This window comes from Dipodomys spectabilis, unplaced genomic scaffold (assembly GCF_019054845.1).
Source record: "Dipodomys spectabilis isolate Male_0828 unplaced genomic scaffold, ASM1905484v1 ptg000140l, whole genome shotgun sequence".
In the NCBI taxonomy this organism is placed as follows: domain Eukaryota; kingdom Metazoa; phylum Chordata; class Mammalia; order Rodentia; family Heteromyidae; genus Dipodomys; species Dipodomys spectabilis.
Genome location: NW_024870817.1, coordinates 32,308,732 through 32,324,135, shown reverse-complemented (window position 1 = coordinate 32,324,135; position 15,404 = coordinate 32,308,732). Strand labels below are relative to the sequence as shown.

General features: G+C 37.3%; 1 protein-coding gene across 1 annotated transcript in view; it reads left to right on the top strand.

The window, feature by feature from the left end:
• Positions 1–15,404, top strand: part of Cwc27 (CWC27 spliceosome associated cyclophilin) — a 195,768-nt gene that overhangs the window by 97,622 nt on the left and 82,742 nt on the right. Inside the window, exon 11 of the mRNA XM_042690943.1 lies at positions 4,195–4,295. Coding sequence (XP_042546877.1) covers positions 4,195–4,295 — 101 coding nt within the window. The remainder of the gene's footprint in view (positions 1–4,194; positions 4,296–15,404) is intronic.

Sequence of the window (15,404 nt, the reverse complement as noted above, 5' to 3'; positions counted from 1 at the left end):
CACTCCTTGAGATGATTCATAGCAGCGGAGATCCATGAAGATAACCCCTCCGCCAATCCGGCATCCACTTGGGTCGAGTTCACCATGACGATGGCAACCCTGAACTGTTCCATCAGGCTGTCCAACTCCCCAGTTCAATTACCTAAAAGATAACTAGACAACTGTTTAGACAAATTTGCAGCGTTTTTTCCTGGGCCTGAACTCTGGGCCTGGGCGCTGTCCCTCAGCTCTTCAGCTCAAGGCCAGTGCTCTACCACTTGAGCCACAGTGCCACTTCTGGCTTTTTTCTGCTTATGTGGTGCTGAGGAATCGAACCCAGGGCCTCAGGCATGCAAGGCAAGAGCTCTACCACTGAGCCACGTTCCCAGCCCCTTCCAAGCAGCATATTTCTGTCCCAAGCTGGGTTTCCCGCAGCCTGATTGGCCGCAGCCTCTTCACTAGCAAATTCAATCAAAAAGGCCTTCCAATCTAAATACTGACCTGGGCTCAAACAAGCTCGTGCGAGCCCACTCCAATCACCAGGTGTCATGCAGTGTCTGTTTAGGGCCTCCACCTGGGCTACAGTAAAGGAGGCTGTGATTCCGTATGTCCGCACAGACTCAGCTAAAGATTTTATAACCTTAAAATCTAAGGGTTCATGATACCGCTGTCCCTGTGGATACTGAAATATTGGACAGGCTAGATGTAACTCGGTTCTGACCACTTTCCAAAACCGGGGTCCTCCGCATAGAGCAGAGGGGCCGAGGGTGCGGCGCGGCACATGGAAGGCGTGCATTCGTCTTTATCTGGGTCCTCTCTCTCCTTCCCTTTCCTCCTCTTTATCTTTGTTTTTTCTATTTGTTCTATGAGTGATTGTAGTTCCTCTAAGTCTGTAGACTCAGAGGTCTCTAGTTCGGCAAGATCGGGGTATAACCCCCACCCTGCTCTCCTCCTTTTCGCTGTCTGCCCTTTCTGATCTATCTTCCTGCAGCATTTCTAGGGCGGCCTGACCATTCTCTACCGCCTCACTGCAGCGCTGGTCCTCAAGACAGCCTCTTACCAGTTTCCATATTGGTCTCACTCCGCTCTTAAGCGTTCCTTGTTCAGAGGCAAAATCTAGGTCCCTCCCTAGTTTCTCCCAAGAGGCCACCGTGAGGCTTCCGGAGACAGCGAACCACGGGGCAACGATGTCACATTCATCCAAAAATCTCTCTAAAGTACTCTTTTTTATTTTTAACTTCTTTGAATGCAGTAGCTCATTGAGAGCCAAAAAAATTAGGTGCGAAGAAGAAGCACCCATGTTTTAAAAATCTTAACCTGGTAAACAATCTTTTACTTTCACTTTTGGCTACTCAATATATTGACTAGCCCCGGGTTCTCGCTCTCTTTATCTACAGAGAAGAGCAAAAATCCCCCCGCTCTTGTCGCGGATTCCCCTTTTACCTGGGAACTTACTCCCCGCTCTTGTCACGGATTCCCCTTTTACCTGGGGACTTACCCCCGCTCTTGTCGCGGATTCCCCTTTTACCTGGGAACTTACCGGTGCACCACCCTGACCGCAGAGAGTTCTGAGTCCTCGTTGGGGTTATGGCTGAGTTCCCCATACGGGCCACCACGTGCCGCGACCGCCTCGACCAGCAAGGAAGACGCGACACCGAACTCTTCTCTCTGCAGTTTATTCAGGACCTTTGAGTAATCTTCTGACCCCAACCCCGGGGAGAATTCCCCACAGCCTTAAGTACCCGCTGGGTAGCCAACCCTGATACGCCACGTGGGAACCACCATTAGGTTCAGGTGCGCGGAAGCAAGCCAGATTCTTTGCCTTAGCCATATAAGGAGTTGTTTGCCACAGAGAGCATTCGCCATCGGGAAGGCGGAGGGCGGAAGCCGGCACCATCTTCCAGGTGCTGCCTCTCGCAGCTCTCTACAGTAGTGACCATGAGTAGTATGGTGAAATCTGTTTCTATACTAATTCAATGAAGAGGAAAGGGAGAGTCTAGGAGAAGTTCAAGGCCTGGTCATTTGTAATGGTTTCATTTTTATTTTAGAAGGAATAAATGTAGGATATATTATTTTGAAATATCTGACCTGTTTTCTTTCTAGACCAGAGTCTTTGAAATGTAAGTAATGCAATGTGCTATACAAGCAAAATGAATACCAGATTTTAAAGATTTGAACAAAAATATAAAAATGTCACATTAATATTTTCTATATTGCTTGGTATAGAATTTTAAGGATAATTTAAAAGTTTGGTGTGTGTGTGTGTGTGTGTGTGTGTGTGTGTGTGTGTGTGTGTTACTTTGGAAAGATGTAGCTTCTGGAAAACTTTAAATTACTTGTATGTCTTACCTTAAATTTCTGTTGGTTAGCATGAAGATTTGTAACAGATGGTTACAAATGCAGGACCCAAATCGAGGCAAAAGATCTAGAGTTGAGAATAACCAATATATGAGTGTTAATTTATCTCATGAGATTTTATAAAAATGTCTGAGTACAGTGGATAGAGAAGAAAAATGTTAACAACTTGTAAGTAGGAAGTAAAAGTAAACTGGAGGACTGAAAAGTCATGATGCTAAAATGCTAAGAAGTCTGATTAGGACAGAATTTCAGGAAGGAAGTAGTTAACATTGTTGAATGATAGAGAGGCCAAAGAAGAGAAGAACTGAGAAAAGACCATTGAATTTGTGTGATATATAGAAGCAGTTTCAGTAGAGTACAAGAGAGATAGATTGCAAGAGATTATGAAGTAGACTCTACAAATAGACTATCCTTTCAGGAACAGAATCCATTTGTGAGGATAATAATCACTTGATCTGAATAGAATCCAGAGAAACTTAAGCATATTTGTTTGTTCAATGAAAGGAGTAGGAGTAGCCTGACATTGTAAAGAGAGAGAAGTTAATTTCTATTGTAAAGTCCCAAGCCTGCATGCACACAGAAATCATCAGTAGAACTTGTTACAAGGGCAGATCCATGGCAACATCTCATGGCTCACATTACGTATTCTCAGCAGTTTGTCTTCTGGAACAGGTCCTAGGGGGAAATGCTTAACCCAGATCTACAATTTCTCCCAGGAGAAGCTGTAATGTGTCTATAGGGCAGTTGAAAAAATTAAGAGAACTAATGAATCACTGGTAAAAAGACTGACCATACCATATTTATCACCTAGAGTGGATACAAAGCCAATGAGAATCACTATGGTGCTGTGATAGACCAGGAACTATGCTTTGATTGTTAGGAGTATGAACAACTTGAGCAGGAAGAAAAGGATAAACAGACTTAAAAGGTAGTGGATTCTTAAAAGGTAGTGGACTTTTAATCTGAAAGGATAGTTTCAGAATTCAAAGATCTTGAAGGCTAATTTTAAACTACGACTATTTGTATCTGATGTCATGAGGCCTATCTAAATCTAATACAGGTTAGTGAATGGTAGAAAGGCCTGGGATTTAAAATCAAGAAGAATCCCTAAATGTTCACTCAATGTGGAACAATTTAGATTTTAGATTTTACTAATCCTTCGCTTCAATAACTTTGACTCTTATTTCCAGAAGGGGAGGCCTTCCATGATCCATGCCTAGCTGTGGCTGGCTGTAGAGTTGATGTTTGACATTCAAAGATACAATATGAAGAGCTTTAACTATTCACAAGTGACCCTAAAGGTTTACATTAATCAAACTTCTGTTACTATAATGAAATATCTGAGATTGGCTAATTTTACAAACAAGGTATTTATTTAGCTCACGGTTTTAGATACTGGAAGGCCAAATAGCATAGCAGACTCTGGCAGGACAATCTGCAACACCTGCTGGGTCACTCCATGACAGATGACCATGAAACAGAGAACTAGAGATACTTGGATGTACCAAGACCCCTTCCATCCATATTAGCCTAAGGATCTCCCACTGGTGACACCTCTTCACCACTAAATACCATCATCATTGGGGCCAAGTCTCCAATACATGAACCTTGATCAGTAGTGCTTAAACCATCCTGAATCCAGAAATTCATCATGTCTTTTTATTTCTTCTCCTCCTCCTCCACCACCACCTCTTCCTCCTCCTCCTCCTACTTCTTTTTCTTTTATAGGTATGTTTCTTTATAACAATTGTATACAGAAATAAAATTACATCATTCACTTTTTTGTTTAGCAAAACAAGTAAGTTATATAATGCTAGTACATTATATGATTAAAAATAACTTTCTTTTTCTTTATAGTGAAGAGCTCAGAAAAGAAGCTAGACAGTTAAAGAGGGAATTGTTAGCAGCAAAACAAAAAAAGCTAGAAGATGCAACAAAAGTAGAGAAAAGAAATGAAGGTAAGGACTTTGCAGTTTCTCTTGATGTTGTTTTTTTTTTTACCCCCCCTCCAGCTTCCTCCTTTCCTTCTCCATTCCAGCTTCCCACTTCCCTTCTTCTTGAGATTTTTGTTTGCTTTCCCCTACTTGCTTTGAACAGGTAGCCAATAAAATAAATTTCTATTTAGAGCATTTTTCAAAGAAGAAAATTTGATGGAAAGATGGTTATAATTATGGCTCTTAAGCAGGCTTAATGAGCATTAACAGTATTAAAAATAAAACAAAACTTAATGCTACCATAGCACATAACTGGATTGTAAGTGGACAAGAATGAAATGTTCATTTTTTTTTGTATGTGTGTGCTCTAAAACATTTCAGAGAAGCATTTGGGACCCATGTTCAAGGTTTATATGAACATTTGTGTGTTGGTTTGGATAGTATTAAATACATAATGTTGGTTTTCACTTGTTTTTACTTTATGTTGACATAGAAGATCTAAATATTGATAAAAATGATCAAAATAATACCTTGCTGTTTATGCTGGTTAATATAGTCTCTGATTCACTATAAATTTTATTAAGCTAGAATAGCTTTAGAAAAGCTATTTTATTTCATGAAAAAAAAATTTTTTTTTTTTTTTGGTCCGGTCATGGGGCCTGAACTCTGGGCCTGGGTGCTGTCCCTCAGCTCTTCAGCTCAAGGCTAGCGCTCTACCACTTGAGCCACAGCGCCACTTCTGGCTTTTTTCTTTTTGCTTATGTGGTTTTGAGGAATTGAACCCAGGGCCTCATGCATGCAAGGCAAGCGCTCTACCACTGAGCCACCTTCCCAGCCCCGAAAAAAAATCTTTAATTTACTATAGAACTTTTTTTTTTACCTGAAAACGTATAAAGGTTAGTTTCCGAAACTACAGCTTAGAACTCTCAAGTCTGTTTTCTTTTTGAAATAACAAATTGTACTGTAGATTCACTTTCAAACCAAATTAGAAATTTTATTCCATTGCCTGTAAAAGCATGTACTAAATTTGATGTAATAGATTTGCTTTTGCATACTTATATCCACTGTATTCTCATGTTTATGTGAAGCTTGAAGATTCCTATGGCCTGGAGTTTTGAGAGTCACTGATACTATATTACAAAAAAAAAAGATGAAACATATCTTGCCATAAAGAATGTGTGTTCTGATGCAGAACAAAACTGCAAAATTCAAACAACATATTAGTGTTTTAAGTAGCAGAAGTAATACTACATAACTCTGAACTATATCCTCAATTACTTACATTTCATGAAGTTTTGAAAGCCACTGAAATAAAATATATATTTGAATGAAACTAACTGCTAAGACAAAATTAACTCATCTGTAATAGCGCAAATTATAAACTATATTTAAAAGAAAAGATAAATTTACATATAATTTGAAGGAAGTAAGAGATTTGGCCCAACCGTTAGAGTATAAGCCTTGTACAGAAAAGCTAAGCAATTGAAGCCGGGCGCCAGTGGCTCACACCTGTAATCCTAACTACTCAGGAGGCTGAGATCTGAGGATCACGGTTCAAAGCCAGCCTGGGCAGGAAAGTCCGTGAGACTCTTATCTACAATAAACTACTAGAAAACCGGAAGTGGCACTGTAGCTCAAGCGGTAGAGTGCTAGCCTTGAGCTGAACAGCGCAGGACAGCGCCCAGGCCCAGAGTTCAAGCCCTATGATGGATGAAAAAAAAAAAAAAAGCTAGGCAAGAACACAAGGTTCCGAGTTCAAGCACTATAACCTAGAATAAAAACAAGATGTACTGGCAATATGGAAAGCTTCAAGAACTATTGTTTATTTTGAATTATACATATTCCCCCCAGGGAATTTTTTCTTATAACTATATTAGACACCTGAAAGCAATCCATTGAACTCGATCAATCACTTGCTTATAATTTTTATTCATTTTGAGTAAAATAATATTTATGAATATCCTTGTACCTTAAGAAATGTACCAGCATTGGGCTGGGAAGGTGGCTCAGTGGCAGAGTGCTTGCCTTGCATGTATGAGGCCCTGGGTTCTATTCCTCAGCACCACATAAGCAGAAAAAAAAGCCGGAAGTGGCACTGTGGCTCAAGTAGTAGAGCGCTAGCCTTGAGCTGAAGAACTGAGGGACAGTGCGCAGGCCTAGAGTTCAGACTGGACCCCCCGCCCCCCAAAAAAAGAAGAAATGTACCAGCATGGAGTGCCAGTGGCTCAAGCCTATAATCCTAGCTATTTAAGAGGCTGAGATCTGAGCATCATGGTTTAAAGTCAGCCCAGGCAGAAAAGTTCATGACACGTTTATTTCCAACTAACCACCAAAAAGCCAGAAATGGAGCTATGGCCCAAATGGTAAAGTGCTAGTTAGTCTTAAGTAAACAGGCTCAGCAACCATGCCCAGGCCTGAAGTTCAATGAAGCCTCAGGACTAGAACGCACACAAAAACAAAAGAGAGAGAGAGAGGAAAGAGAGAGAGAGAGAGGAAAGATAGCGAAAAGAAAGGAAAGGAAAGGAAAAGAAAAGAAAAGAAAAAGGGAAAGGTGCCACAGTTAGGTTATGAAGTTAGAAATGCATGGTGCTTGCCTTTGTAGTCCATGATCAAATAGGAATGAGATAAATGCAATAAAAAATAATAATAGTAATTCTGCACAGTTGAAAGACTATATGTGTATTTATTTGCCTTTGAGATACTAAATATAATTAAGAAAGATTTGAATCTTAAAAGACTGAATTTTTAACACAAAAGTTAATATTTGAGTCTTTAGTCCATGTAGGTGAATGATGATAGTCTCAAAAATCTTTTGAATGTCATGGTTAGAGATTATGAGGAATTATTTTTCTGAATGTTATTTTCCTCAACAAAAATTTCTGGATTTTCCTTAGCTCTGAGTGACAATTGAAACTGGCTTCCAAAACAGTGGGGGTAATGTACTTGCTGGCTTTGATTTTGTTTTCTGATTTTAGAATAGCCCATTTTATTTTCTTTATTTTTTATTTTGAAAAAATACAAGACTTACAAGAAAGTTGCAAAAATAATCCAGTTCCCGTGATTTGTGTGTGTGTGTGTCTGTGTGTGTCTGTGTGTCTGTGTCTGTGTCTGTGTGTCTGTGTGTGTGTGTTTATGCCATTTCTGGTGCTTGAACTAAGGCTCTGGGAACTTCCCTGAGCATTTGCATTCAAAGCTAGTTCTCTTACCACTTGAGCCAAGGCTCCATTTCTGGTGAGATGTATTTTCTTTTTCTCTTTCTTTCTTTCTTCCTTTCTTTCTTCCTTCCTTCCTTCCTTCCTTCCTTCCTTTCTTTCTTTCTTTCTTTCTTTCTTTCTTTCTTTCTTTCTTTCTTTCTTTCTTTCTTTCTTTCTTTCTTTCTTTCTTTCTTTCTTTTCTTTCTTTCTTTCTCTCTCTCTCTTTCCTTTCTTTCTCCTTCCTTCCTTCCTTTCTTCCTTCCTTCCTCCCTTCCTTCCTTCCTTCCTTCCTTCCTTCCTTCCTTCCTTCCTTCCTTCCTTCCTTCCTTCCTTCCTTCCTTCCTTCCTTCCTTCCTTCCTTTTTTTGTCCTGAGACTTGAACTCTGGGCCTGGGTGCTGTCACAGACCTCCTTTTACTCAGGGCTAGAGCTCTACCACTTGAGCCACAGCACCACTTCTGGCTTTTTCTGTAATTAATTGGGAATAAGAGTCTCATGGACTTTCCTGCCTGAGCTGTTTTTGAATCACGGTCCTCAGGTCTGAGCCCCCCATGTATTTTCAATATTAAGATCTTTCATAGTCAAGAGCCATGCATGTCTTTCATAAGGACCTGGTCCTTTCAGTTTACCACTATCCCTTGAACTTTTTTTAAATTTCTGGTATTGCAGGCTGCTCCTGCATTCTCCCTTCTGGAATCACAAAGCAATGCTGATTCCTGTCAGCCAAGTTTTGCCTTTAGAACCCACAAGCTAGATCTTTTTTTGATTCTGATATTTTTAAAGTGCTATTAGGAGCCATGTTATCACCACCTTTTTAGAAGGCTTAATGATATCCTTTCTTAGAATGTATTTATGATGCATGTTATGCATTACATTTTTTCTTGGAATTAAATTTCCAGTAAGCTTCCTTTGATCTTTTGGATAGTATTGGTAATAAATCATAGAAAATTGTTTATTGTGGAAGATTTGTGAATTTCAGCTATCCAATTTTTAAGACTGGAAGTATTTTTTACTCTGCGATTACAAATGATACCATGAGCTATCTTACAGCATAACATTATAGAAACAAAGCAGAATTTTAAACATCTTTCAGTGTATATCAGAACTTAGGCTGTCTTGCCAGTCTGTAGATATTCCAAGGATAAAGCTAACTGAATTCTGGGAACACATCCAGAAGTTCTCATGTGTAGTTGTAAGGATCTTCACTTAAAAAGAAGTGGAGTAGTGTTATTTGACCTTGACTCTGAAACTTCATGCATCAATTGAACTGAATACTCTCTTGGACCTGTTCAGGAAAGCCTTTTTGATTATGCTATGTGGCTTACATATCTGGCTTTTATAAAGCATTTTATTTTAGTCTAACACTACACTGAACTATCTAAGTGTTCTGGTAATTCTGTATGACTTAGTCTTTTGAACAACAAAAACAAAAAACTTTAATTTGCCAGTAAAGTTTGAAGCAGATAATTAATATTTTTAAATGCCTTTTAGATAATTTAAAGTAGCAAATCATTGTATAATATAAACAAGATTGCCACATGAATTTCCACCTGTTGCATGTGCTATACCTCCTAGTATATGGAAATATGTATATACTAGAAATACATTAGCTTTTGCCAGGCATCAGTGGCTCACACCTGTAATCCTAGCTACTTAGAAGACTGAGACTTGAGGATCGTGGTTCAAAGCCAGTCCAGGCAAGAAAGTCTACGGGACTTTTATCTTCAGTTTACCACCAAAAAGCTGGAAGTGAGAAAAATCTAAGGGACATCATCTAGATCCTGAGTTCAAGCCTTAGGACTGGAGAAAAAACAAACATGACTTTGGTATTATTAATGATAATTCTTGTGACAGTGCTGTCCAGTATTTTGGAATACTCTATTTTCTCATAAAATAAGTAGGGAAATATTAGAATTCCTAGAGTTACTAGCAGTGGAGTTATTTAAATCCAACTGATTCTCTTTTTGTAAATGCAGGGGTAAAATGCCTCATAATTCTTTAGCTTTCCTATAGGAAGTTAAACAGTAAGAAAACCTCTGATAAACCTATATTACTCTATAAATACAAGAATTTTGTATTTGTAAGAAGAAAAAAAATGGCTATTCCTAGATTCATGTTGTTTCTTACCTAAAGTTTATAAGTTGAAAATATGAGCTTTAATACTGTGTTAACATAGTTAAAGCCCATATACAAAAATCTGACAAAAGCCATACCAACACATCTGACATACTTAAAATCCCAGAACAAATTTCCTGTTCATGCTTTTCAAAATTGTACTTCTATAATAATACTCTTTGTTTTCACAAGCTGTCTGTGTGAATACGTTAATGCTTAAGTAAAGCTTTGGTTTTATGATTCCACCTGAAAAGTCCTAACACTTGCTGACTATTGACAGTTCATGATGCTTGGAATCATTGGGAAGTACTTACTAGACCAAGAAAAACTTGTATCTTAGTGTCTATGCATTAAAATACTTGTGTGGGCATGCTTACATGAATGCAGTTCTGCCATTAAGCTCTATAGGCATGATACTTTCTTTAGGAATTCCATTGTTTTAGGATTCTGTTCTAGAATTCTGTTGTCTCTTTGATCAAGAGATTAATATTTCATTGATTTTTTACTCTTTACCCAAATGTGTAGTGACAATTAAGGAATGACGTAGTTGTATTTTTTAATCTACTCTATCATACTGCACAAGTTACTTTAAAACCTAGACCTCTCTGTTGTTAATATATAAATTTGAACGCCTCTTCTATTTCTTGTATCATAGGAATGTTATGTAATAGATTATGTATACTTAGAGATACATATTATATAATTGTAAATTTATGATTTTGCACTTTTCTATCATTTACTTTTGAAGATTCAAGATAATGTATATGACAGTGTTTTAGTACATAAAGGAAACAATGTCAAATAATATGCCATAATTACAGTCATATATAATTGACTTTTAACAGCATTAAACTTAATTTTGCAAATTTCAGAACAGTTAGTTTTCTGAGTTGAATGCAAAATCAGCAGCAGGGCTACCCTGTGCCCCAATTTAGGTAAATAAAGTGTGTGACATATTTTTTTTTAGATAGCAGCAGTGCCTAAAAAGAAATGTATGACAGGACACTCCTATTTACAGCCTGAAGTATCTGTAGTCCCATTCTAAATCACTCCAGCCTCTTCATAGGACTGGTTTGGGAGGTAATAAATTTTGAATGAGATTGATAATTAATTAGAGGTAAAGTTGGTTTCCTGTGTTGGCTCTCTCAGGTTCTTTAATAAACTACCAAATCCTTTTCATTAAATTATATTTAAGTCCTGTCGGGTTTTTTTTTTAAGTTTCATCATTTCAAACCCAGTGACAAACTGAACACAGTGACATAGGGGTTCAGGTTTAAACATAGTCTCTAATCAGCTTTAGGGAGATAAAATGTCAGATCCTGAGCAGACAATGCTTGCTCTATGATTAGTGCCAGAAATTAGAGGAAGAGGGCAATCTGAGCTTATAAATCAAGGAAAAAAATTTAAAGCCTCTTCATGAAACACATCCCTTAGGTTCTTAATACCTCTCAAATTTCGTTGGGCCATTTCCAGTTGCTTTACACTATCTTTTTAATACTCGATTAAATCACACTAGGACCCCTCAGGCTTGATCTACTATGAAAGTTACAGTTTTTGACTATTTTTCTTCCATCAAATATATAATGTTAAGCCAGCTTATCTTGATTTTTATAAGAAACAGAAGCTCTCCTGTAGCACTTGCTGTGTTATACCTATTCCACACAGATTTAATCCTCATTGAGCAAAGAGGTCCCTTACTCAGGGCTGTTAATGTTCTGTTAAGGTATTATTGGATAATCATTTTTTCTTGGAGACTGAAAGTATCAGGACTTCGTTTTCCCAATAGTCTGCTCTTCATCTCGATGTTACTTGATTTACTTCATTTACTTGAGAATGTGAAAGTATATTTGTACTTGATCCAGAGAGCCTTACACATCATCTGTCATTTTCAATTTCCTCTCACTTAGAGGGTGTTGCTAACAAGTTCATTATCTGGATTTTTAAATTCAAAACAGATTAAAGAATAAGTTAAAAGAATGAATTTTATAGTATGTGTCATATATCTCAATTTTTTTCAATATTTTTAAAGATAAATAACTAGAAAAGCAAAATCCAAAGTTTTTGTAATTATAAAAGTAGAGCCAATTGTAATATAAAGTGAAAAAATATGGATCACAATAGATGGAAAATTTGATGAGCGTATGCAAAACCCTGGTTTTGGTCCCCAGCACTACAAATATATAGTAATAAAATAGTTACTGATAGCAATTATGTACTATATATTTCACAAAGTTAGGAGAATTGTAATTTTTTTGACATAAAGAACTGAAGAGATAAGTATGTTTAACCTGATTACATCCAAATAATGTACCAAAACATAGCAGTTAAAAAACATGCCAGTTGGGGCTGGGAAGGTGGCTCAGTGGTAAAGTGCTTGCCTTGCATGCCTGAGGCCCTGGTTTCGATTCCTCAGCACCACGTAAGCAAAAAAAAAAAAAAGCCGGAAGTGGCGCTGTGGCTCAAGTGGTAGAGCGCTAGCCTTGAGCTGAAGAGCTGAGGGACAGGCCCAGAGTTCAGGCCCCACGTCCGGACCCAAAAAAGAAAACAAAAATCCTCACCAAGTCATGGCCTTTTTTTAAATGATTAAGACTTTTTTGATAGGCAGCTGGAGAAATTTGAATAAAGTCTGTAGAATACATAATATTATAGTATTGATGTTAAGTTATTTAGTATGATAATAGTTTTGGAGATACCATCAACTACTTAGGATAAAGAATCATGTTATGTAATAGGGGAGAAGGGAGGAAGAGAGCAATAAGTTGAGCAAAAGTGGTAAAATATTGACATCTGGTGAATCTAGGTGAAAGCTTATGGATGTCAGTATACTTTTAGCTTTCTCATACAATTGATGTCCTTAATATTAAAAAAAAGTATGGAGGAAATGAGTGGATAAATGACTATGTAAATGAACAGTATATCCTTTGGGAAAAAAGTAGCAGAAATGTACAAAAGCATAAAAAATAAAAAGTGAAATAATACCTAATGATACATATTACTTTTGCCAAAGATAAGATGATTAATACTGTAATGTTTACTTTTCTGAGTTTTATCATCATAACAGAAAAATGTACATGTATTTTTTGCCTCTATATTGTAATTTTATTATAATTTGTAACATACTTTTGAAAATCTTTTTTATTGAAATTACTCATAAGTGGTTAATTTGCTTTAGTAGTAAACAGATGCTTTATTAAGAATAATTCAGGGCTGGGAAGGTAGCTCAGCGGTAGAGCGCTTGCCTTGCAAGCATGAGGCTCTGGGTTCGATTCCTCAGTACCACATAAACAGAAAAAGCCAGAAGTGGCGCTGTGGCTCCAGTGGTAGAGCGCTAGCCTTGAGCTGAAGAGCTGAGGGACAGCGCCCAGAGCCAGAGTTCAGGCCCCACGACTGGCAAAAAAAAAAAAAAAAAAGAATAATTCATTGCTGGATACCAGTGGCTCACACCTGTAATCCTAACCACTCAGGAGGCTGAGATCTGAGGATCATGATTCAAAGCAGCCCAGGGAGGAAAATCCATGAGACTCTTGTCTCTAATTAACCACCAGAAAAGAAAAAGTGGTTCTGTGGCTCAAAGTGATAGAGCAGTAGCCATGAGCAAAAGGAACTCAGGGACAGTGCCCAGTCCCAGAGTTTAAGCCCCAGGACTAGCAAAAAAAAAAAAAAAATATATATATATATATATATATATATATATATATATATATATATATATATTCTCCATTCTCTTGGTATAAGACATAGGACATGATATAAAGATCATGTGAATGCCGTGTGCTGGTGGCTCACGCCTGTAATCCTTGCTACTCAGGAAGCTGAGATCTGAGGATCGCAGTTCAAAGCCAGTCCTGGCAGGAAAAGTCCGTGAGGCTCTTATCTCCAATAAACCACCAGAAAACCAGAAGTGGCACTATGGCTCAAGTGCTAGAGTGTTTGCCTTGAGCTGAAGAGCTGAGGGACAGCGCTCAGGCCCAAAATTCAAGCCCCATGACCCACCAAAAAAAAAAAAACAAAAAAAATCATATGAATGTAGATAAGAAATAGAAAATTCCCACTATTTTCAACTCTAGAGTTTAAGATATGTTGAAGAATTGATAGCCAGGAACTCTGTAACTCTGTCTTCATTGCTGATGAGAATTTCCTATACTTGTCATTTAAAAGAAAAAGTCAGTTTCTAAAAATCCTTAGCCAATGTTGACATATATTGTCCCTTAAATTTCTTTCCTCCTTTATTTCATTTTTCCTTTCTTTCTCAAATTGCCACTGATAATTCAGCAAGGAAACATTGGAATCAGATAAACATTAGAATCAGATTGGAGGCTAAATTGAAATAATTATAAGTGTGTCCATTTTAGATAGTAAAAGAGGTGATATGTGTGTATGTGTATGTGTGTATATGTGCTCACAAGTGTTTGTACCCACACCACAATAAGACACATTTATTATTTTGTTTTGGTATTAAGATTCTCTCATGGGAGTAATTTATATCATTATTAAAAGTTTGATTAAAAGTTCCCCTTTGGGAATGGAATTGTTAACTTTTCCAGACTGCTGTCAAGACCTTATTTTAACTATGATGTTTTTCTTTTATGTGACACTTTCTGAGGTTTTGCCAAAAATGACATCAAACATATACAGTAATTCATCTGAGTGCTGAGTTTCTTCAACATCTTGCAGCACTTAATCAAATTTGAAAAAGATATTCTTTTTCACAACTTCATAGTGTAAACCTGTGAATATGTTGCATTAAACTGACTTTAGACAATTTAATCTGTGAGGCATTAGACTGATTTTCTTAAATGATTAATGCAATATGATGACAGTTTTAAATAGTTCTATTTTCAAAATTCCTTACAAAAACTCCCAGAAAATGGTACAGTTACAGCATTTGAGTATTAGTATTTTTTCACCCAAATAAGATAAGCCCTTGGTTATATTATTAAGAGCTACATAAAAAACGGAAATGGCAGAAAGGACAAAAGGAATAATGAGTTCTCAGAACTAACAAAATAGCAAATATTAGTAATATTTTGGGGTGGTTTTGTTTTTAGAAAAAAATCCATAATATGATATAAGATTATGATATTGTGTATTATATTTAAATATGAAAACAAGCTATCCTGAAGGAATATATTAAGTACCAGTAATTCTGCATGTACTGTGCTCTATTTATATTGCACATACCAGTGAAATCATCATGGTATTAGTCCTGGAAGGAACACATAATCCTACTCCACCTGCTACATAGGAGTCAGTCAACTAAAAGGCTGACCTAAAATCCAGCCAGCTTAGGGATATACCAACATTACAAGCAAAGTTATGGAATTAGAACTCAAGACTCTAATTTCCAGACCAGCGTTGTTTCCCTATACTAAAATTTGAGGCCTCTGTGGTGGTGCATGCCTATAGCTCGTGGCTCGTGGTAGCAGGGCACAGAGATGAGAGGGTTGTGCTTTGAGGCAAGCATGGACAAAAATCATTAGTGATATCCTATCTCAAATGGTTGAACACACCAAGTGTAAGTTAAAGAATTCCTGCCAGCCTCCAGCCAAAATTCAAGATTTTAACTGAAAAATAACAAGATGGGCTGGCAGCATGGCTTAAGTGTAGAACACTTAGCAATAACAAAGCTTTAAATTCAAGTCTTAATATTTAAATATATGTAAATATATGTGTGTATATATACAAAAATATAAAGAACAATTAAGACTTTAAAATAAAAGTTATTGTCTATAAATGTTTTTAATGTAATAGTTGACACTAAAAGCTCAGTAGGAGCCAGGCTCCAATGTCTCATGCTTGTAATCCTAGCTACTCAGGAGGTTGAG